The sequence below is a fragment of the Rhea pennata genome, chromosome 3, assembly GCF_028389875.1.
Source record: "Rhea pennata isolate bPtePen1 chromosome 3, bPtePen1.pri, whole genome shotgun sequence".
Classification (NCBI taxonomy): Eukaryota; Metazoa; Chordata; class Aves; order Rheiformes; family Rheidae; genus Rhea; species Rhea pennata.
The window spans coordinates 46,434,373-46,459,911 of record NC_084665.1 but is presented as its reverse complement, the minus strand read 5'-3'; the positions used below and the strand labels follow the sequence as shown (position 1 = coordinate 46,459,911).

General features: G+C 35.2%; 1 protein-coding gene across 1 annotated transcript in view; it reads left to right on the top strand.

Moving 5' to 3' along the window:
• The window catches only part of WDR27 (WD repeat domain 27), a 135,682-nt gene that overhangs the window by 61,966 nt on the left and 48,177 nt on the right, over positions 1–25,539 (top strand). Inside the window, exon 23 of the mRNA XM_062573046.1 lies at positions 11,599–11,697. Coding sequence (XP_062429030.1) covers positions 11,599–11,697 — 99 coding nt within the window. The remainder of the gene's footprint in view (positions 1–11,598; positions 11,698–25,539) is intronic.

The window sequence follows — 25,539 nt, the reverse complement described above, 5'->3', positions numbered from 1 at the left end:
AGATTTGGGACTGCCAGAGTACTGTTTGCTTTCCGTGAGATTAGCCGTTTCCACTGTGGCAATATTTTGACTGTGAAAAGTTTGTGGCAGGAACTATCTGCAGCTACTTTGTAAAAGGACAGATTGATTCAAGTAATTGTGTTTTTTTAACTAATGAGGAGGCAACTTTGATGTAAAAGATTAGTTGTATTTCTTTTGTAAAGAAAAATTGCAAGCTAATGAGAATCAGTGTTGATAGCCTGATGATTTATACTAACTTTTTTCACTAGGTTATATGCTCACATTAAGTCACAAGTGCATTTAAGCTATTGTAAAATAATAATCTGATTAAGCATCTCTTAAGTTATCTGCCAAAGAACTGATAAAGCCTTTTTTGCCAAGTTGTTTTTTACATGTGATTTATACCAATTACGATTTGGAAATCATTTATGAGTTACAATAAGAGCACAGTTAAAATGTTTTATTAAGTCAGACTTCTATAGCTAGTATATTTATACTATTTTTTCCAGCCTTTAATTTGCATTTTAAATTGCTTTATTATACGGGGAGAAGATAGTTCCTAGCATTGAACTATTTTTTTCCTTAATAAATCTATCAAAATCTGAGAATTAGTAGACTTCATCCTTTTGCCCACAGTGTTATTCACAGAACAAAAGAAGGATATATTTTTTAAGCCTTCAAATCCCAACAAATTTGATGATGAACTGGTATTTGGAAGTTTTAAAAATAAGTTCTTTTTACATCTGAAAAGGATGTAATGATTATCAAAATGAAATCTGGTTAGTACATAAACTGATTCTGGTGGTATCTCAGTCATTTGATTGTGCTTCAGACTTCTTCAATAAGCACTGAAAAATGTTTCAATAAACATTATGTTAAAATTAGAAAGTTAAATTTGGGAGAGATTATCTTACTATTTAAAATTAAAATATTTAAATAACAATCCTATATTTAAAATATTTCAATTTTTAGTTTGGATGAGTGTGCTTCTGAAGCACGTGTCCCAATTTTTACTGCTTTCTGTGCTTTGGTTTGTATCGTAAAATGTTTTTGGATCATGCAGATTGATTCCTGAATCTGAACTGGAAGAGCAACCCTAAGTCTTTGAGCAACTTGTGTGCACTGTGTGTACTAGTAGTGTTCAGTCCACAGAACCAGACTAGAGAGAGCCCAAAGCAGAACCTCAAAAAACATCAGGAGATTGGGTTGCCAGTACTGTTTTGTTCTCTAAATTGATTACGCTTGTGCTGCACTATTTCCTAATATAAACATGGTCATAGGAGTTTATGACCTATTTCTTGATTGCCATAAATATCTTATTAGTCATATTAGTCTTTCTGTGGCTCATTTTTGATCCATAAACCTGAGATTAGCAATGGCCTCTTTCTTCTGCCCTTTCCTTTTAAAAAGAAAAGTTAAGAGAAAGCTTAGCTCTTAATCTGTTACCACTGCAGTCCATTACTCTTATATGGGCCTATGAAATACTTCCATAATGCAGACTAATGAAGTGTGGCTAAAAGTCCTGAAGCTGAATGCTGAACTTGTTAATGCTTGTTTATCCATGGCGTGATAAACTTAAAAACTGCATCTGATTAGCTTCTGAACTGCACAAAATGATTTAGATATCAGAGAGGGAAGCACCCTCAAGAACTCCCCAAAATAAAATTTTGTGATTGTCTGCTCTCCCTTTGAGACCATAAACTCACTAAACCTTCTGGTGCTAATGACTGGAAAATTAAAGGATAGAGCTGAGGGAAAAGGCAGGGGTCTGAGACAGATTTTCTGGTGTAGGTATATACAGAGGAAATAGAACATGCTAATAGCTGAGGAATTGCATTTGTGCTTTTAGTTAATTATCTCCTGGGGATAAGGTACTAGTAAAGATTAAATTGGTATCTTTGATACGTTAGGTTGTGCTGTATTATTAACTTTAATACTAGGCTTAGAAAAGAAAATAGGAGATTTTCTTTAGTGGAGTGGCAAAATTACTTGTAGAAAAGTTTGACAATGGTCTATCTAGTATTTATTGTCAGTCTACACTTTGTACCTGAGGGGGTACAGAACAGAATGTATTACATGACAGAATGTAACAGAATTATATGGAGCAGTGGCAGGAGCTGTCTGAGGTATTTTGGGCTTCGGTGCCATTGGTATCCCAAGTACCTTTCGCTGAAGTTATATTTTATAAGTCCATATTTTTTTTAACTCAGATATGCTTTAAAAGAAAACATGCGGAGAAAGTAGTGCTAGTAATGATTAGTGTGGAAACAAAGAGGACTGACATTGCTTGGCAGAAGGAAATCCGTGGCTGAAAATGAATGACAGGGACTGTGACTAGCGCTCTGCCAACTCTGCCTCTCTGCCCTTTCCAAAGAGGAAAACAACTTTGGATTATTTTTGTGCCTCAGTTTCTTGGGTTCTTTGGTAGTGTGAGTGGCTTTTATGACTGTTATCCTAGGATGGATGACAGAGATACTGCTTTCTTATTAATACAGGCATGCCTCTACAGTGTGCTGTTATTATGCTCTCTCTGGGTATATCTTTGAAGATTATTGAAAAGTGTAACCTTGGTAGATTATTCTATGAACTGTAGAGTTATATGAGCATGAGAACAGTTCTAGCTGCTCTTACTTGCTTCTTGGACTCTTCAGACTGTCGCTTTTTCTGCAGTGCCTCTATACTTCAGACTCAGCCACTAGAAAACCTTACCAGATTGGCAGCTGAAGGCAGTGAAGAATTTTCGGCTGGCTGTAGAAGTCTTCTTACTTAACTACTACAGAACTTTTTTCTAGTGGCCTGTCAAAACTGAACTGTATTAGGCTACAGTGTGTTACTATACTAAGTTTTAAGCTTGGTAATACATCTGAGAGCTGAATGCAAATTTATGAAATTGGCCATTTTGTAAAGGAAAATTTATTGTAATGAAAAAAGCCCATATTCAAATGTAGGCAAAACAGGAAGCCAGAGCAGATATGAATACCCACTTTTCATTTCAGTATACATGCATTTACATATAAAAACAGCAGTGAGGTGCTAAAATGGGTGTGTATAGATTTATAGCTTTTGTATTTGTGTTTTTAAAAAGTATACTTTTTAGCATGTAGCTCTGACAGCAGTTGAATAATTTTATTCTACTTTGCTGGTACATATCTCCAAAAGTCCTATTAGTTGACTGCATTGTACTTGCAGACTTACTAAGATGGAGGAATCATTTGTAAAGTTAAAGAAATTCTCTGTTAGGCTTAAAATGGAATGAGGATCCTCTACATCTTGTTTAATCTTGTAGTATCAAAGTGTCAACAGCAGTGCACCATCAGGGAATGTGATTATTGGTACAGCTGATACAGAGGAGAGTCTTAGCAGCAGTCAGAAAAGAACCGTTTGCAGAATAGCTGCAGTCCAAGCATGCTGCTTCATAAGTGATTATAATAACTAGAGGTGAGGTAAGTTTTCCTAGAAGAAAATCTTCAAGTAATAATTCTGCACTTTGCCAAACCCAACTATGTTATAAAAGTAAAAATGGAACAACGTAGATGCAGTACAGTTTGGTGCTATGTAAGTACCACAGGCAGACAAATAAAACCTAACATATATATGAGGCTTGAAATTGGCTAATTAAGTAGAAACTAAATTCAGGAAAAATATGAATTGGAAGTACTTAAGAAGGCATTTTTCCATTTCCCCCCTCCTTTTTTTTTTTTTTTTTTTTTTTTTTAAGTGAGGAAAGTTTGAAGTGTGTTAGATAAAACTGTCAGAGTACTGATATATTTAAAAAGTATCCCTTGCATCTTGAAAAATGACTGAACTTGGTAATACTCACTGTTTTAATAAAAAAGAGCATTATTAATTTTCACCGTTACTCCTTTTGTGGTTATATGGAAAGAATTCAGGTGGAAACTGGGATCCCACTGTAGTGGGCAGTTTCCTGTGCATACCACAAAGACAGTCCCCCCAGCAAATGACACTGGAAGGGGAAGGAACTCTCAGAGGGGTTTATCGTACTCAGTGTTTTGGTGGAAGGCTTGAACAGACTTCACTTTCCACACTGCCATGTGGGGAGTGTATAAGATATCCCAGGACTGAAGAATGTGAATCAGTGCTTAGAATATTTGTGAAATCTGTTTTATTATGTATGGAGTTGGCACTGGGGCCTGCAGTTAAGGTAGTCTAACACTTTCCACTATAATTCTGTTTTCAGTTGCTTGTAACTGTCAAATGAGAACATTCTGGGCTGAAACTTTCCGTGCTGGCTGTCTACTTTGAGTTGATTGTTATTTTAAATTTTAGTATAAGTAGCTCAGGTGCTTTTTAAGCTTGAGATTAAGGAAAAATAAATGGTTCAGTGGGACATGCGGCTTCAAGGTAAATGAGGGATGATGGGTGGAGTGCAAGCCAAACAATTATATCATGTAGGATGGGTGTGTTTTCCATATTAGGTGGCACTAATGGAGGCAGATAGAGACTAATGCCTCCATTCATAAATCCATGTCTTTCATAAAAGTATAAGTAAGATTATTTATTTTTCTCTCAAGAAGCTTGCATCCTCTTGAGCTCATTTGAAATGTTAAAAAGATAGTCCGAAGAAAAGGATAATTTTAGCCATTCTATGGCTAAGATCTTTGAAAAAAAATCTCTTTTTGTGTAAGGTCAAATTAGGTATATTAGATGTGTGCATTTTTCATTTTTTTAAGATCTATTGTTAGGCACATAACTCCAGTTTAAAGCCGCTGCAGCTACAAGGGATTTTTCTTGAATCTGCTGCTGCTTTTGTAGTCCCTGCACAAAAACTGATTACAAGGAGAAAATTTCTAGTGTGCTTTTGGTGTTTCTCTTGCTGACATGCTTCCCTCTCTTCACCTTCCCAGCAGGGAGTAGGAGTGTAAGTGGTCTGACTCAAATGCAGATGGCCCTGAGTTGGACTAGGGGGCAAAGGGAACAGATGGGGACAAGGTTGCACTGAAAGCAGAGTATAAGAAAACAGGGGAAAGAATTTATAGCAAAACTCTGCAGATAAAGGGTCAATTTATTTAGCACACCCTCTCTACCAGTGCAGTAGAATTAAGTAGTTTTCCATTTGGTTATACATTCTTCCTCTCCTCAAGGAGGGACCTTTACCCTTCTTCTCTGTCTCTTACTACAATTTAGAGAAGAAAGCATAAGCATGTACAAACATATACAGTGTTAAATACACTTTCACATTGTAGATTAATGAAAACTGACTACTTCAAATGTTCTCCAAACTTCAAGTGAAAGGAAACACAAGTAAGTATGTGGTTATGGATGCAGGAAACTTGTTTGGAAGTTAATAGTACAGGTAAATGATTTTTACTTTTGGCTGACCCTTGACAGAAATGGAAAGAAAATATCAATATCTCCTGAATCAGTATTTTTATTACTAGAAATTCATCCTAATATAAAAAAAAGGGATTGACTTTGGCTAAAGTTTGTAGCAGATTATTTGCACATATGCATTTGGGATATTGCTGAGTACTTCCTAGACTGTTCTACTTTCTTTTTTATTACATATGGTTTGCAGAAAATCTGTTCTGCCTCTATCATTGAACTCATATTTTCAACTTTTTTTTCTGTCACTAGTGTTATGGTATCATTTATAATTCACTTACTCTTTTTTTCTTTAAAGAAGAATATGCTAAAATCACCTATTAAGTACAGAATAGTAAAACAATTTGAATAACATCAAAAATACAGTAAAACTAGAATGATGGCAGACTATAGTAGGAGAATGTTTGTATTGGAGTTACTCCACTTCTTATGAATGCCTGAATGCCATTTCTGTTAAAATACTATTTCCTTTATTTTTTTTAATATGAAAGTTAAAAATAAATTTACTGAAAAGTTCATTTTCAATCTTGCACCAAGTTGACTTTGATTCACAGAATTTAAACTATCACTGGCTGACTTAAATATCTGTGACTAGAGTTTATTAAGCAGAAGCTTTTTTTATACACTGTGTTTTACGGTGTTATTTCTGTTTTAATGGTATACTATTGTAAGACACATGTCAAAATTACGTTGATTTAAAATGTTACTTTCCTTAAAAGCATAGTTGTGTGAAGAGGTGATGATAGCTACCACAAGGTAATAAACTATGCTGGATTGTAAACAGGGACTTTGCCCCTTTTTCTGTTGAAGCTGAATCACTGTATCTAGAAATTCAAGATTTATAGGCTAGAAACAGTATCAGAAGGAAGCTTAACAATAATTCAGTTGTGAGAGAATTCTCCTGAGGAGCGACATACAGTGGGAAAATTCTGTTCCCAGCCCTGGTCTATGTGTTTTGTGTAACAACCCTTTAAAAGTAATGTAGTATCTGTAGTGTAGATCAGAATCATGGTCTTCCCATCCCTGATTCTTTAATGCTTAGCTACACCTTGGTTTCCATATGTACCTGTCTGTCTTTCCTTTTCTCAGCCCCAGTGAATCTTGACACACAATGTGACTGATTCAGAAGTGCTACACAGCCTAACCCAGTTCAACAGCTGGAATAATTTTTTGAAAGGTGGAAGGGAAGCATTTGAATTCTTCTCAGGTTAAGAAGTATTTAGCTAACATCTCTTTTTAGACAACTATTTGAATATCTGCTTGCTAGATGCTAGTGAAGCTACTCAACTTCATAGTGTTTTTAAAAGGAAAAGTATGAGCCAAAGGGTTGATTTAGGAACTGTGTGGAAGAGCATAAATTACTATAATACTTGTATTTCACAAATATGAGATTATCTTCAAAAAAAACAGTGAAATATTATCAAATCTAGTTTTCAGAGAGAAATTGGGACCTAGACATTAAGTCAAAAATGAATGTGCTCTTCCCCAGATTAAAATAAAAATGAGAGTCTAGAATGGAAAAATAATTTTTATTGGATAAGTTTGGCAAAGTTCTATAAGACTCTAAATTACGGTAGAAAATGTTCAGCTTCACTAACCTCTATGTCTGTGATATGTTCTCATAATTCTCATGGAATAATATTTCTTCTTGGCTCAGAGCCTGTTGGAAAACACTGTAGATCTATGATTCACAATGTTTTCCGCTCTTGACTCCTTGACTTCTCCTGTTGTTTGTGCCTACTTCCATGTAAGGAAAGGAGGAGTGTGTACGCTTTGCTTTCCACTGGTGCAAAGTGCTGGAGCTAGTGTTCATTATGAACCCAGTAAAAAAGGTGCTCAGAAAACATAAGATATTGTTTAAAATACCATTTATTGGAGCTAACACAAGAGGGAAAAGAGAATAGATAATCTTATGTCCCTCCAAATGCTGGAAACCCCAAGCTGTGTAGCATCGGGTGGACCTTTGATCAAAGCATGGCATGACACACAGTGTATATCCTATCTGTGGAGAGGTTCACCAGAATTTTGGTTCGTAGAGCTGTTATCGGATATTTTAAGAATAAAACAATTTTATTCTTCATACCTACTATCAAACAAAAGGAAGTTCACATGAGAACTTGCTACTTCACTTTAAGATACAAAGACATGCCAGTGGTGTAATCACTGGTACCAAGTGGGAGCTATCTACAGGCTCCTCTGTTACAACTAACTGGCTAAGCTTATCCTCCAGCCAAGAGATACATCAGCACAACACAGACCTGGAAGTCAAGCTATATGTGCTGCATAGAACAGCATAGCAGGGCACAGGCTGGTGCCTTCTCAGGTTAACTCTTATATGGATCACTAACTCCTTGATGTACTATAGTATTCTGGTTAGGATCACCACAGCCTTGTAGAGGAAAAGAAAAAGAAAAGGAAAAAAAGTTAGACAATTTGAGATCAAGAGGAACAAAGATGATAGTGAGTGGTAGTGTAGTCGTGTTTGCTGCCTACACCTCTTTACCTAAGACTGGTCATAGTATAAGCTGAAGAACTCTTGCAGGCATTGCTCATGGTCTTTTTGCTGAGCAGCGGTAGCTGGGCCAGTGACAGAGGGTGATAAATGTGTGCATCCCAGAATTGCTGCAGTACCTCATCACACTAAGGAAAGTTGATTATTCTTTTCTGTTTTTGGCAGTATGTGTGTTGATTTCAAGTTTAATTAAGAACTTTTCAAGAATTGCTAGATTCCAGTATTCTTAAAGTAAACTGTCATCCACACCATTAGATGATGTATAAAATGTATCCTGGATAGTGAAGAAATGGGGAAACTTCAACATGTCTGAATGATAACTTCCATAGTAATGACTTGAAATTGCAGAGCAGTTATCCCTAGCTTGTGACAGGAAGTGATCGCTTGCAATAGGAGCTTTAAAATTTCACATACGTTACACTTGCTCTTCACGTTTCAGAGGTGCAGAGTCCAGAGGACTTATGCTTCACACCAAATACCTGAATTTAGGGATGTTTTTATTTTCTCCAGTATTTTCCTAATCCATTTCTATTCTGCTAAGGTTTTTATAGCTAATGAAGCTCTGTAGTATATTGAGCAACATGCCATGACACATTTGTCCTAGTTTGTCACTCCTGCAATTCCAAAGGACAGGCCCATGTGTTCAATAGTAATGAGAGATAGGTTTTGAATCTTTGTGTTGCAAACACTTAAAAACTGTTGTGGTGTTACTGAGTATTGTAATAGTATTAAATTGTTTGACAAGAGGTCCACAGAATTTTGGAGGGTATTTGGCAGGGATGGTTTCTCCGTGTTCTCATGAATCTCTTCAGTCAATAGATGTGGAAGAACATCCTATTCTGGAGACAGCTTGTAATGCCTCTTACTGTCCTATGCCTCAGTGTACTCCTTCCTTTCCTAGAACCTTTATAGAATATTGACTCCTAACAGCAACAGCATCTCCTGTTTCATCCATTTACCTGAGACTTACGGATTTCCACTAATAGTGAATGCATGTGCACTCAGCTTTGCTCTGCAGCGTGGTAGTGGTGAAGTGCAACCTGCCCGCATCTCTACAGCTCATCTTTGCTGGAGTAGAAAGGCTGTTGCTAGAACTACCCCTGTTCTTGGAAGGAAGGTCTGTGAGAAATCTGGGCAGCAGGGCCAAGTGGTATACAGTGTGACTAAGCTTGACTGTAATGACAAGAGCACAAAGCTGATATTGCAGGTACTGAAATACCACACGTGTATCTAATAATAATAATAACAATGATGTGTAATAATACCACACTGCATCTAATAATTTTGGTGTCAGCTGAGTTGTGTTACAATATCTGCAGAGTGAAGAGTGGAGAGCCAATGTGAAAGGAGGAGAGCAGATGGATGTGGTCTTATGCCCTATAATATAAGGGAATTTTGGGAGGGTACTATTATAGTAGAAGTTTTCTAAAACTGTCTCTGTTTAAGCCTTATTACACTGCATTATTATAATCTATTTGGGATATGAAGAAAATAACCAACCCTATCTCTTAATTTTTTGTGCCAATGAAACAGAATCTTAGGACTAACAGGAGACAATTACAAACATTAATTGTAGTGTTTCTGAATAAAAACTTCACAACAGCAAGAACCTGAGTACTGCCATCCACAGAATGAATTTTTTAATATATGGTCTTGTACTTAACATGAGAGAGAACAACTTCATGTCTACAAATGTTTCAGAATGCTTTTTTCTGTGTTATTATATCACTATTATCTTGTTACCTTATCTGTCTGTTCCCATGGGAACTGCTCATCTCCCAAGAAGAGTTAGTCATAGTAGCTGTGGTATGATCAGGTTTTAATACACAAAATTGCAGCTTGTATATACCAGCAATCAAATATTTATTCTGACCAGTTGCCTGAGATGTTAAAAAAAGTAGGGAAGGGGTCTTACAGTTTGAGGCAAAGTTTCCCATTAACAAGCATTTTCTATATTCTTTTAGGAAGGACACAATGATTTTAACACATTACTCTGGACTCTGTTGCTTTCCCACAGCAATAACTGTGTGGAATGCTACAAAAGATCTAGAGGTTAAAAATGGATAACTTCTTCCTTGTCCATTTTTAGGTACTCACTGATGCCAGTAGATGGTTTTAATTCCAAGTCCTGGACTGAATCCAGAATATGCAAACTATATAATACTGAATGCAATTAAGTAGATCTTCAGTTGGACTTTTGGTTTACTTCTCTGTGAACGTAGTCATGAATGGAAGATTTGACATGGAGTTAAGACTATCCAGTGTTTGTTCAGTGCTTGTTTGGATTAGAGAATCCTTGGAGGAGGCTCATAACAATTGTTTTCTGAGCGAGCCATTGAGTGTTTTTCAGGAGCTGCATTGATCCATGAATCTTTTCATTAATCCAGAAGACTGTCATTTGAATCCACGAGTTTTTAGCACAAATATCTTGTAGTAGTTTACTGTCTGCTAGGATAAACTGATTTGCCCTGGGTCTGAACAATTAAACTCATCTTAGGATGCTATCAACAAAAGCTATTTAGAACAAGTCACAGGGTAATATATTGTTGTAATACTGTCTAGGCACGGTTTGATTTACTGTATCTTAGGCTGTGCTCTGAAATACTTTGAATTCCACATTCATAGTCATAACTGCAGAGATTTAATAAGGATTGTGGAACATTTCATTTTTTATTGCAACTGTAGAGTTGAGGTTGTCATCTTTGGCTATTTTATTTTTGTATGATTTGTAATTTATTCTTTTGAGATACACATTTTATCTATAACATACCAATAAATTTGCATATTCTGTATGTATTTTATATATCTTTATATATGTCTTGTATATACATACTGTCTGACTGAAAATAATTCTCACTAGATTAGGCATAGTCTAAATGTTTCATGTGTGCACCAGCACTTGACTCTTAAAATGGTTTTATATGTGGAGGACCTATACTAAAGGATTTATTTTTAAAAAGATTGTTTTTCTATTTTGTTTACATGAGATAATGTTAATTTAGTAACACAGCTCAAATGTTTTCATAGTGTGTTTTCAGGATGTATGTGTGTTTCACTGAAGTTTGGATTGTTTCCTTAATATATTTCTGTATTGGCACTCTTCCATTATTTGAGATTGTACCAGTAAGAATATAATTATTTTTCTAATGAATTTAATTTACTCCTCGGAAAGCACTTTTTCCTTTTGTCGCCTTTTTTTTTTTTTTTTTTTTACTTTGAGAAGAAAAGACATGCAGTATGCTGCTTTTTCTTATGGTGTCACTCTTAGTATTTATTGATTTGTTATTGAATTCCATTTGATTCAATTAAAAGCAGCAGAAATTGAAGAAGTTTATATAATGAAGTGATGAGCATAACAATTTTCAAATTTAGACATCAAAGCAATGGATTTCAACATATTTCCAGTAAAAATAAAGGGATTAAATTCTGAAGAACATCCTTAAAAAACACATTTTCCAAAGTAATTTTTAACTTGAGTGTTTATTTCAAATATACTTAATGTTTATTTATTTATTTGGTTTAAGTTTATTTATTTAGGTTAACTTATTTGTATTTGCTAAATTTTCCTGAATTGTATAAATCTCTACTAAGATGTTGATAACATCTATATCCGTTTAGCAGTTATAAAACATTTATAAAATCTCCGTAGACTGAATCTTTAGTTCTGCTATACTATAACTTAGTTTTCCTAGACTCTTATGTGTTTCTTTAAAGTGAAAATACTATCTCTTGTTGTTCTTCAGGCTTATATATATGACATGCGTTCAAGCACCTTTTCACATAAGTTGGGAGGGCACACAGATTCTGTCATCAACGTGACTTTTAGTCCTTCATCTCCCCAGGTAAGCCTTTGCTTTTTTTTGCCTTTGTAATTAAAATATGTAGGTTCTTCATTGTAAGCTTGTTGCATGCTTCAGATTTGTCTAAAGATAATTTGGGATAGTAGCAGTTTTCTGTGATCAGTATAATTAATGAAATCTGTCTTTTTCTGATCTTTTTGTCCCAAGTCATCTTCCTCTTGATATCCGTGGATGTAGTGAAGTTGCTATATGACATACCCAACGAGCTCCTATCCAACCTCTTTCAGGGTGATGCTTTGAGTACCAGCTTGTCATTGCATTCCTCTCTCTTGTATCATCTATTCCATCTCCAGTCCATAGCACTTTTCCTCACTCCTCGATGTCTTCCCCAGCTTATATTAGTCTGTTTGGTTAAGAGACAGCAAATTATTCATCCAGATTTATTACACGTGTGTTTACTGGCCATGCAGTTACGGGCAAACGGAAAGGATGATGTCTGACATGTACATGCTCTTCCTTTCGTGAGGGTACCAATTTGAATATTTCCTTTCTGTGACGGAAAAATAGAAATGAAAATCTGCCAGGTTTTCAGAACTCAACAGGAGCTGTCTAGGAGCTTAATAATTTCAAGTTGAAAGTTATCCACATTGCATAGTAACTTTTAGTTGTTTTGAAGTAGGATTGACGGGCTGCATAATTTCATTTGCCTTGTTTCAGTAGGAACCTGCTCTAAAATATATGCTGTTTTAAACAGATTTTTTCTCCTCTGTAGCTGTGGTATTCCCTTTTATTTTTACCAGAGAAATATACTCCATCCTTCTTTAGTCTTCTAAGAGTATCTGCCAAGTTGCCTACCAATGTAATTGTCATTATCTTTTTAGAACCTCTACAAGTTTACGTTTCTTTTCTTCTCAATGCCTCTAACGTGAAAAGAAATACTACTTAAAATTTTGTTTGCTATTAAATTATATAAAATGTGTTGAAGATGACTTTATGAAAAAAAGGTGAAAGCAGTTTAGGAGTTCTATACAAATATTACTTCCACTGTGGAACTGCTGTGATAACAGGGCATTAAAGTCTAACTTACTAATGAGATTTCTGTTGCACCACCATTAATATAGCTTTTAATCAATCTAATATCCCAGTGATCTGCGTAAAAATATCTTTTTTTCACATACTGTTGTTCTTCACCTAAGTCAGTTAAAAACACTTGCAATAGTTTATACACTTTGTGCAACAAAAGAATACAGAAGCTCATTCTTTATTATTTGTAATCATCTCAGATATGAACAAGTGATTCAGCAACTCTAGACTACCCAGTGTTAAGGTGTTACTCATTCAGTTGTACTAAGTGTTAATAAAATTGATGTCATCTGTTGTTTTCTAATTTTTATATACAGTAACTCTTAAATTACTGTGTCAAAAGAAACAGATATAGTTTAAAGAAACATTTTTGTGGCTAGAATTGCACTTTTGAGAAGATTTTGCAGGGCTCAGTCAATAATGGTTTTAAGTTACTCCTTTAGGAGTAGCTTTAGGAGTTAGCCTATCACAAAAATAACGAGTTTATAGTCAATCTCTTTCTTAATGGTTTGACCCTTATTTTATTCAGATTTTTCAGAAATGATTGCTATTTTTTTAGATTCATCAAAAGATTTTTTTACAATGTTTTATACATGTCAGTTGGATTCTCTAAATCAAATAGGACCACTTATATTTAAACTCATGTTGCATATGTTCCCTTGGCATCAAGAGTCAAGTATTGTTTTTTCACAGCTTCTATACCGGAACTTAGGAGTCCTGCTTTTTTCTGTTCCTAAATCCATGCAGACTTTCTGGAAAATTTTAAGCATTTTACCTCTTCCTTTTGTATCTTCCAGGGCTTAAACTTTGAAGGAGAAATAATAATACTTCCTTTTATGAGATTATCTTGGGCATAAACTATTTCTTGGAGTCATCCTTATAATATTATGATTATATGAACCAAAAACTGAGTTAAAGAAATAACTAAAGATTTTAACTATATACATATGCATATATATTTATACATATGCATGCACACATCTACTTTTTGATAGTTTAGAACATAAAGTTTTACTTGCACTTTACTTCCGTGTAAAGTATATAATGTGCACTCTCATTACAAACACACACACATATACGTGCACATACATATATTCACTCTAGAAATGGATTTATGCTGAGAAATATTATATCTTTGTTTTTCACTGCTCTCATATTTATATGCCAATATGCTGTGCAGTTGTATTTTAGACTGTCCATCTACTTCAAGAAATAGTGTGGTTATTGTTCCAATGATAAACTCACGTAAAGTGCTGCAGGCTTATTACCTTATTGCCTACAAAGTTTTGGTATGGGGACTATTGCAAACCTCACTAGTTGCATGTTGGGAAAACCTCAAATTACCTGAGCAGATTTTGCCTAACCCAGAGAATTTTGGAAAGAATTATGCAGGGGAATGGAAACAAGAGGCTGCCCTACTCACTCAAAGGCCTGAAAAATTCAAAAGGCAATGTTATTTCAAATGTGATGTGTTAGAATGAACATTGAAATAGCTTTATGATGTTTTAAGATACTATCACTGTTATGTTTTTAAACTTTGAGATATCTACAGGTAAAAAAATACTCCAAACAAATAAGGCATGAGGCAATGACAGTTCCTGTTTATTACCAAGCATATGATAACTACATTATATTTCAATATAATGGTTTAATTATAATACACCTATGTATACGTACATACGTTTTCTAAATTTTCTTCTGAAACCAGTTTCCCCATAGCCAGTTTATCATGTGAAGTCATTGTATATCATTTTGAATCCTGCAGACTAACCGTTTTGATTGTTCTCATGAATTGAAGCCTTTCTACTTTCAGTTTTTTTCCTTTGCTTTAAAGAGACTGCAATGATCAAAATATATACATAAGACCCTGAAGTGGGAGGTAGTTCCTCTCTACTTGACTGCCTCCCCCAACACTGACTGTACTTGTTATTATTCAAAAATATTTGTGGAGTAAGCATAATTTCTTTATACCTGAAAATTTTCATATTTTCATATTTTTGTATCTACATATTTCATTTTTCCATATGTAAATAGAGGTGCTAACATTTCTGTTATTTTAAAATTTCTAGAAGTTTTATTCCTTGTTTTGTTTGAACTGAGAAACTGTATAACTAATATCTTATGGAAGACATTATGTGTTTCTGCACTTTGCAATCAACATTACTATATTTAACCACAGGGTATAGCTTATTAAAATTTGCATCTAGATTAAGACTAGTTTCAGCTTTAGCACTGAACACAGTTCTGCAAAAAAGCTGTTATATAGTGGAGATTGGAGCTGTCTTCCTATAGGTGTCCTATTCTATAGTTCAGCTGTTGGAATGTATTTCAGTGGAAAAAAAACCCTGGAGTCTAACTAATAATGTCCAGAGGCTTAGTTGCAATCATACTACAAATCAAGACCACAAAGTAACAAAACTCAAGGAATCAGTTGCAGAGCAGAGGGATAGAATCGGCAGATCTAAAGTAAGCATTAGTCGTGGACCTAAACAAGTCTAGTCTAACTCCTGAAGTATGCCTCAGGGCACAAAGCAGTAGTATTATATTTCAAAAACAAGAGCAAAAGATGAGAAAGTGAATGGATGCTGGCTCATCTGTTAGGGTATCAGCCAATGTAACATACGCTAATGTTCACTACCTTGACCTACCACATACTTCCTGTTTGACTGCATATAAATTACGTGAAGTAAAATCACGTGAAGTAAAATTAAAATTCCTAAATCACTCGTGTGGTGGCATCTGGGAAGAAGTGTGATGCACAAACTTCAGACAGTAACTCAAGGGCCTGCTCTTCAGCTCTGCCAAATTCTTCAGAAAGCCAAAATCAGTTGGTAGGAGAGTGCAGATCTCTGCACATAGCCTAGAAGCTAAAAGATTTCCCAGATAGTGAATTACTGTAATCTCTCCTGAGAGGTTTCAGATCTGCCCTTTTTGGAAAGTGTCATAACTGTCAAGTTAGGTCACATTCTAGATTAACTCCTCAGCAATGGTTCTACTGGAAACTGAGGTTCTTCAGTGCCATGGAAAAACAGAAATGCAGGGTTGTGCGGTCCAACGGGAGAGCCAGCAAGAGAAAGTTTGATCCTGGACCCCAACGAGGAAGAGATCTCTGCTATTTTTTCCTCATTGTTTTCTGGTTCCTGTTCCTACTGTGATATACTTTTATATAGCAGCTCTTTAATGCAAATGACTGAAGTTCAAGGGCAAGAATCCCTTTTCTTGAGCTCTTTCCGGAGAAGTGAGACCTGTGGATTTGAAACAGCTTGCAAACATTCCCATAGCTAGGGTTCTAAGGGAAGATTTTGAAGCTGATGACTTCAGTACAAAAAAAAGTAACAAACTTTACTTATCAAATAGTAAAGAATGCAGAAAACCAAAATCAATTGGTAAGAGAGTACAGATCTCTGTAAACTGCTCAGCTGAAGAATTATAGCTGAAAAACTATAGCTGAAAAATCTGTACAAGGAGTCCTTCTGTACAATAAGCACCTTGAAATACTTTCTAAGAGAGTTTATTTTTGTTTGATTTGGGATTTTTGGGGGAATTACTGAACCAAAATATATTCACCTGGCTTTGACAATGTAGGAGTTAGCACAAAGTTATATTCAGTAGCAGAGGAGAGGGCAGGAGGAAAAGCTAAGAAATGAAACGGGAAGATTGTAGATTGGAAAAAAAATGAAACCATAAAGAAATCGAAAAATAGTCCCATGACTTGAAAGAAAAACTTTATATTAGGCAACCAGAATCTCCAACACTGGAAGATTTTTATACCTACTACTACCAGTAGTTAGGAGTTTTAAATTGATACTATTTTTGTTTCATCCAAAGTTTGAATGAATACAGTTAAGAATTATATTGGGTTTTGGCTAACCTCTACACAAAGCCCCACTGCATTCAAAGGGAAACACTGGCAGGGGAAAGAGGAAGGGGTGAAAAAAAGGAAGTGGCTGATGAGTGAAATTCGAACATTATAGCTGAGCTTTCTGCCATGGAAAGATCTAGCCAAAAGTGAGGTGTATTGGCAGTACTTCAGTTCAGTGGTTGCTTGCCCAGCACCTGTCCATGAGGCAGTTTGTTCCAACCATTATTATAACTCTTACTTGCATAAGTGTTCTTCCAGAAAAGGAGTGAAAAATACCTGAGTGGATATAATTGTGATGTGTTTACTGATGGAGGGGCATGATTCCTTTGGTTACCATGAAAGCTGGAGATGGAAAATCAGAAGTGTTGGATTTATCTTAGAGTTTTATTTTCAAGTTAATGTCTCAGTTTTAGCCTCTCAGTGTTCCTGCCTTTCTTTCATTCATTGTTCAAAACTTATATAGGGAAAAGTTTTTAACTCACCACAAGTATTGATTGAATTTCAATCCAATTTAAGGAATGTACATTAAAGATATTACAATTTTTAACTGTAATGTTGTTAAAAACTGTAATATAGAATAGAGTACTAGATTAATCTAAGTTAAAAGACGATGGGATACTTATATTTCAAATCTATGAATGGTAAATCATCTCTTTTTGACATGTCTTTGAAGCAGAATAAAAGCAAATGGGGAGGCTATTGCCATCTGCTGTTTTTTGGAGGCTTTGGTGTAGTTGAGTGTTGGTTTTGTCTTTTTACAAGCTGGGTGTACACTGCAACAAAACCACCAATGTACGCTTTAGCAAATTGTTTTAGTCGTGGGAAGTTTTAGCAGAGCCCAAAGAGCTGTTAAAAAAAAAAAAAAGCAACATGCATTGCTACCACTTCCTCTTGTATGCATACTTGTCTTCCGCCCCTAGGATTCTCTGTTTTTCAGTAGTAAAGCGTCAATCTAGTCATTTAATACATATACCACAAGTGGTACCATGTGCAACTATTTTGTTGTTTTCTTCTTTGTACTGCTTGGATGACAGATAAATATTTTAATTATACTGAAAGTCAGGGAACAATTGTCCAGGTTATCAAAGCATCATTCTAGTTTGATTTTATTTTATTTTTATATTGGACCAAATAGGATGTTAGAATTAAAGTTCTGCAGAGTTATATATCACCAGGCACTTATTTTTAGAATACATTCATGACATGAGCAAATACATACAATGGCAGAATCAATTTGACTTCAAGTAGAGATAAAGGTGTGCCATGTCTTTTATAGGCTACCAGTCTGATATATACAGCCCTTTAAACACATCCTCCAAAAGTCAATGTAACGTGTAATTTGCATTTGATGAAATATAATTTGCATTTTACTACTGAAATCTCTTCTAGTTTCCATCTTTTTCTATAGTTTTAAAAGAAGTATATAACAGTTTGATGTGATCACCCTATGGATATACTGAGAGGTGGCTTTGAGAGGGGAAAAAAAAGTATAAACTAGATTAAGTGGACTATAATGGAAAAAATCCTGAGCAACTTGATTTTACTTTCAATGTATTTTACTTACTTTCTGTAGGCAGTTGAATAAGATGATCTGCTAAGTTCAAACAAACTGAATTATTCTGTAATTCTGAGATACTGAAAATGGTACAGAAATCTCTTGTCACTGAAGGCATTTAGAATTATCCTGTGGAAACCATTAATATCTGTTAATTATCACAAAATTTCAAATGCAAAATAGAAATTGCTTATTCAGAATATGAAGGAATTGTGACAATCTATCAGTAAAATATCTAATTTTTATGTCTGGAAGGTATCAATTCAAATAATTACTCAGCAAAATAACTTTTTAAGTTAATTGAGAAGTCTGCTTTTATGTTTAGAAATATAGAAATATTTCAGACAATATTAATTCCACACATTATTATATAATGGTGCATTTAGGTTAGAAAATAACTGACAGTAAAAGCATGTTGAAGTAAGTTAAATGAATAACAGAGATCTGGAAATCTCTTTTTCAGTTAAATCTGCATGGGAGCTACTGAATTTTCATACTAATTTTCTGCTGACCTGCTTACAAGGAGACATGTTTAGTGTTCTCAGATAGGAGATATGCTTATAGATCTCTCAGATACTAACAGAATTGACTACAGTTGGTTTTGAATGTGTCTGGAAATATGAGTTATCATCTTTTATTAGCTGCTGACAAACTATACTTTTCCTGATGGTCACATCTTGAGATTTCACTTTAGGACAACTGATGTGAAAACTCGATTCTACTGCAGTTTAGGTTCTCCATTGACAGTTCACTTAATCATGAAGTTTTCCACAATAGAGGTTATTTTTGTAGTGATATGGAAAATTGTTTTTCAGGCTTCAATTTACTGAGTTTTGGCTTTATTATTGAATCAGTCTTGTTTCATTCTGGTGTAGGACACATTTTTTCCAACATGATGTTCTATCTTAGGACTCAGTACTACATTGTTAGAGACTAAATCATGTGGATTTAACACCTGTGACCAGTTTAATCTTTCATATAATCCCACCGAAGTCAGGAAAGCTCTTTTGACCCTCATATTTCACCCAGTAAATCAAATATCTCCCTCTCTTAAGTCACAAATATCAAAATGAGAAGTATATGGTATTTGGTAATTTTTACTATTAATATTTTATTTCTCCTTTAATTTTGTCTTTAACAGGAATGATCCGCCAACTCTCAGTTTTTCTAATTTTCCATTCCAAGAGATCAAATTTAAAGAATAAAAAGTGCAAGGAAATTCATAAAAAATTGCTATTGGTTCCTCTTCCTTTTCCAAAATCATTTTTAAGCTTTGAATTCTCCTGGAAGACTAGTGTAGCTTTCAAAAATTGTGTTTAAAAATTTTTCTATAGAAATTAGTTGATGGAATTCTTTGTCTTCTGCATAGCCCTTGGATAGAGTAACATTTATACTCATGAAACAAGTAGAAGCAGAAGATGAAAGCTAGACTAGCTTGGAGATCTACGGGAAACCTGTAATGGTGTCAGAAAAACTGCAGGAGGAGTGTATCTGGATGTGTGTGAGTGCTCTTCTAAAGAGAAAGAGGACAGTGAGGCAATGAACTGGCTTAAAAAGATGTCTGGGAGAAGTGGTCAGGACATTTATTTTTAAGGCAAATAGCTCACTTAAAATCTGGTGACTTAGTAGTAGACTGGGCAGAGGTTCTTTGTTGTACTGTCTGAGCTAATAAAACCATACAAATCTGTAAAGGGCAGAATGGTTTATTGAAGCCTCAGAAAGCTAGATACTGAGACTAAGGACGTAAAGGTATTTGTGGAAAAAGACACACTGTAAAAATGTGAAGATTGATCTTTTTATGGGGGGGTTAATTAGCTCCAGAAGCAATAGACTTTTACAGGTAGATTGCTATCATCTTAGAAGAGGCACTTTCCTGGAATCTTAATGCAGAGATCAGCCTGACCTGAACTGAGTATGCCTCTGCTATGCCTGTTAAATATGAAAGTTAATTTGCCTATAAAATGATATAATTTCCTGCTTAGGAATTATTGTTAAAGAGAATACAAAATTATTGTAGTCTCTTTTTGGTCAGAAACAGACTACTGAATTGTGAATTATTCTTGAATACCAAGATTTCCCAAACTCACCTTGTCTAGATTTCACGTAATGCTTTTAGTGGGCTGGCACTCTACCTGCAGTCAGTTAATTGTGGCTCAGCAGTCAACCTTCTGATGCATAAAATGACAAATTTGAAGACTATGAAAGATGATCGAATATTCTTTCAGCATGTCCTTGTTTATCTTAATGCCAGGTGACCAACTCTTTACTCATGTTATTTGACAAACACGTTCTCTTTCTACACGCTACTTTGAACTGGTAAGAAAGATGTTTCAGCAGTCCACATTTTCTTACAAGCGGTAGTGTATAGTAATGCAGGTTTTGTTTAAAGGTTGTAAGTCATTGCCAAGGACTGTACTGCAGTTTGAGTCCAATGAGAAGTTAATTCCTTTACATCTTCTGGCCAATGAAGACAACTGCCTTAAAAAGTAAAAAAGCCTGCTGCTGACCTCATATATAGTATGCTTTGTGAAGTTGCGTACGTTCTCTCCTTGTCTTCTCCTTGTACTATTAGCCAAATTTGTGTACTTTTATTTGTAGTATCCCAGTGAATTGAGTAGGGACATGGAGTGGGTGTCTTTTTAAATATAACGATCATATCAGATTATTTTTTCTATCCCATTTACTAAAATTAAATTAAATACTAGTCTGACTAAATTTATTAACATTTTATTTTCATCCACCGTAATGTTCATTATTCCTCTTATTTTATTCTCAGACTTACAGATTTATTACCATTATATAAATTCTAAAAGAGGACAGGATGGCATAGTTAAGATAATTTATGTTACCTGTCATGAGTTAAAGGCTATTCCAATTTGATCCATCTGTGAATGGTATCGAGACGTCTGTGTAAAGTACAATGGTAGCTGCATGTGCTATTCACCATATCAGGACCTTGAGCACTGTTGAGCAAATGAATCAGTGTGACTGACAGTAAAATCTTTTGGGGTTTTTGATACATAACTACTGAACAGATTAAAAAAAAATTAGCATTCATTGACTGATACAACTGGATCTTTTTCATCTTTAGAAACAAGTATATACATAATTAATAATAAACTTGTGAATAATGTATGAGATACTCTTCGGATTTAGACAACTGCATAGACATTCATCTTTCAGTAGTTAAATGGAGTTCAAAATTCAGCAAAAGCGTTGAAGTACAGCTTGTACTTTATCCTAAATTTTGTCCTAGTCTGAGCGGCTTGTGGGAAGGAGGGGCTTCAGCAACATTTGTGTGATTTTCACGGTGGGCCTGATTTCTTAAAGATAGGAGCCAAATTAGGCAGTCTAAGTCACTGATTAATTTTGCAAAACTTGGCCCTTGCCTTTTTAAAAACTGCTTTGATGGAAGAGAATTTGGAGCCTCTGTTTGTACTGCACTGCTGCTCCTAGGCTGGTTGAGCCTGTGGGGAATCTATTAGAATGACACAGCAGGCAGTCCCATTGAATTTATTCCCGTCTTTGACAGCTCGCTACCAGAGTTCCGCACTTCGTGCATGTACATCTCTGCATATAGCAGGGAGAATGCTTCTTTTGCAGTTTCTAATAAAAAACATGAACACTGGGTGTCGCTTATTGTAAGACTTGACGTTCTTTAGAGGAAAAGTTTGTTTATACTGAAGAAAGTACTGTAAGTACGTATGACAACTCCGAAGAAGGATGGCAGATTTTAAAAAAGAAAGAAAAAGCTTTCTGTAAGCTAACAAGGACAATATAATTTAGTTTAATCATGGGTACTCCGGCATTCTATGTATATTGCCAGCAAACCACAGCTGTACACCACATGAGTTTGGATAAATATGCTTGCAGTGGTGAGCTTCTCAATTCATAGCACATTTGTAGTAAAACCTTTAATGTAGTTCTTACAAGTGCAGATATTTTATTGAATGGCACTAATAGTTTGAAAGATACTTAGGAGGTGGTACTAAACAGTTGGTTACTCAGCTGTTCACCAAGAATCTAGATAAGGAGAGCTGGGGTCACTTATGGACCAGAGAGAAATAAGGTTGGCTGAAAGTAGGAAGGAAAGGCACTAATTGGAGTCATAGGGATAGTTTAGGGAAAAAAAAAAAAAAAAAAACAGCTGCTGGGAGACTATCACATGAAAAGCAAGAGTGAAGGGGGAATGGTGGAGACCAGTTGTAAGAATTGTAGGGAAAAGACCTGAATATGTGTGGAAAGAAGTGATGATATTGTTGGAGAACGGAAGGGAGTACCTAGAGGGAGAGAATGAAAGCCCTACAGAGAGAGGAAAGAGAAAATAGCTTCAGGGGCAAGAATGAAACTTTCTGCACTTCTGGTTAAGCCTTCTTTCTGAAAAAGACAGACAACAAAAGTGAGATGCACAGGGACAGGTTTTCAAAGTTGCTGGTCTTGACTCTTAACAGTTCTGAAAATCAGCGTGCTCAGTGCTTCAAAAAAACTGTTCTTCAAAGAACATAAAAAGAAGTTGCCAGATACAGTAAACATCTCTCCTTCCCTTAGACACTACACAGCCATTTTCCAGAAGCCAATAATGCAACATTGAAAGGGTAAACAAATGAGCATCTGCTTTTCCTGCTCTACTGAGGGCCATTTAGAAAAATATTTTAGGAAGTGGAAATATTCTACTTCAAGTACAGTCTCCTGCTCTTTCTCTTCAAGGCCTTCTCGCTTGAAACCACTTTTAGACAGAAGAGGCATAAATTCACTCAGCTAAGCTCTTTCATAAGAATCATCTGATTTTACAGTACATTCACACTAAATCAAATTAGGAAAAAATAAGCAGTATATAAATTGAAAACTGAAATGAGGGGGCTTTGGCAAACAGGAAGAACTAAAGGACTAATCATCAGGTGTTTGTTCAGATATGTTGCTTATATAGAAGTAGGAATTAGAATTTAATTATCTTACACAGTCTTATAGGAAGTTATCTTTTGAATATCTCTTTTCTTTTTTCTTACCATTTTGAAAAGAGTGCCAGTATCATGTATTTCTCTTGCTCATCAAAAAATATTCACAAAAAGTGTTCAAACACTTCTTGATACCATAAACCATTCTGGAGCAAATTTAATTTCTAAAATTCTTGTTTTTTCATGTAGAACAGGTACGAAGCATCTTCCCCCTTGATTAAAATCCAAACAGTTGCATTTCAAGAAGATTTCTCCCTTCTTACGTGATTTTCAAGAAACATAGGGCCAAATCTATTTGCAATTATGATATAAATATATAAAGGATGTATAACAAAGGAAGATTTAGCCATTAAAAGTATAACTAGATGAAATACAAGGAAAACGAAGTATGGAATAAACTACATTACAAATGATTTTTTGGAAAAGAGAAAGCTAAGTCTTAGCTAACAGATTAAATATGAAAAGAAAAACAGGCACAACTTCTGTCTCAAATTAAAATAGCAACTTAAAATGATTCCAGCTGTCCAGTGGAGTATGTTATAGCCACACCAAACATTTTGGCTGAGGTCCTGGCTGAATCTGAACTGTGTACAGCAAAACATGGGGAGGGAAACAGAAATTCTTTAAAGCTGTCTTTTATGCCTCTTTTCTTACAATCCTCCATTCCGCTGCATAAAGTATAGCAAGCTCAGACCTGCTGTATTCTGTACTACTTAAAAAATATTCCCTGTGAGATGATTTGGCGGCTAGTGAGGCTTCTGTTTTGCCTTCCTTTCAGACTGCAGCATGTGTTGGAGTAGGCAGGGAAGAGTAGATGCCGATAAGAGGATTCTGTGATCCTCTTTCTTATGCCATAGACATATTCAGCAGCTGGAATCACTATTCCTAGCTTCTGTGTTTATAAAGAGTGGTATTTGAGATGTCTGTTGTGACAATTCTTGTATTAGAATGATGGCATTGTAATCTGTGGGAACTGGTTCATCTACTTTTTTCATAACTTAGTCACAACATAGCTACTTCGTGCAGAAATTCATGCTAGCTGAGATATCCTGTGTGACAAATTTCTGTAGAACTATAGATGGGTTCTCTCCATCTACCTGTTTACTCATTTAAGAACCTTGCTTGAAACAAATTTCTCACTATATACCATATTCCAAATACCATATTCCATACACCATACCATATTCCCCATAATATACCATATTGCAAACCCACCTTCGTTTCTGCTTCTGTTCTGCTAAGACCATCTGGTGAGAGTTTAGGGGTCACATAGCCTTTTTGGCATTTTCTTTTCCTTCAGGATTCTCTGACCAGGTACTGGCGTATACTATGTATTGAAGAGAGAAATTAGGTCTGAAAAATGACAAATTATAAAATTGCAGCTTGTCTTTTAACTTCACCTCTGTATGTGTGTCATTCTTTCACCTGAATGTGTCAAATAATTTCTTAGCTCAAATAAGGCTTCTGAAGAAGAGTCAGCAAAGGATGATGGCCGTAGCATGAAATTTTGGCTCACTTAATATCAGTGACTTTAGTAATTTCACTTCTTGTTTCCAAGAGAAACTACATAAAAAATCACTTCATTGTCCGTTATTACAGAGAGCAGGGAGAGAGTGGAACAGACAGAAATGTGGTATGATGTAGCCTCCAAATGTGATAGAATAACTTGAGACAAAAGGTACATGTAGTTTTTTTTCTGAGACTGACCAATATTAAATTAGAGAATATTTTAACTAATATTATTAAAATACTGAGAAAGTCAGGAAAGTGCCCATCCTATGAGTTGTCTGTATCATAATATATCTCATTTTAAGGTTCACATTTTGTTTTCTAAGGTACCTAATAAAATGTGAGACATTTCTCATTAGCTTATATGATATCTGCCAAGGATTACTTTAAGATGTGAACACAAAGGAAAAATATGCATTATAAAAGAAACTGGGGGTCATTTCTTCAAGAGCTGCTACTTATAGCTGGTTAGTATGCTCTTGCAATTTCCTAGAGTTACTATTCTTCTATTATTTATTTCCCTCTATCATATTACAGGTCTTTTAATTAACAAGAGGAAAAAAAACCCCTGTCAACAACATAAACAATCTGGGTCCAGTAAAGTACAGGATGTAAAGTCGGACAAAATTATATTACCTTTATATATAATATCTGAATTTCTAAATTTCTAATTTTTGTCTTTGCATTCCTGCCTCTTGCCCACTTAGCTGGCAGTGTGTTTTCCATTTTTGGTTATATACCTTCCAGACATTCCAGATGACCTCTCAAAGACCTCTTGAAATCATCTCTAGTTGTTTAACTTGAACCCCATACTTGTATCACTTACTAACTCTAAGTAAGTCACAGATTTGAACTTTTTTCTAATTGCAGTAGTTTCTCTGTTCCAAGTAGCCAGGTAGACTAGCAAAACTCATATGTGA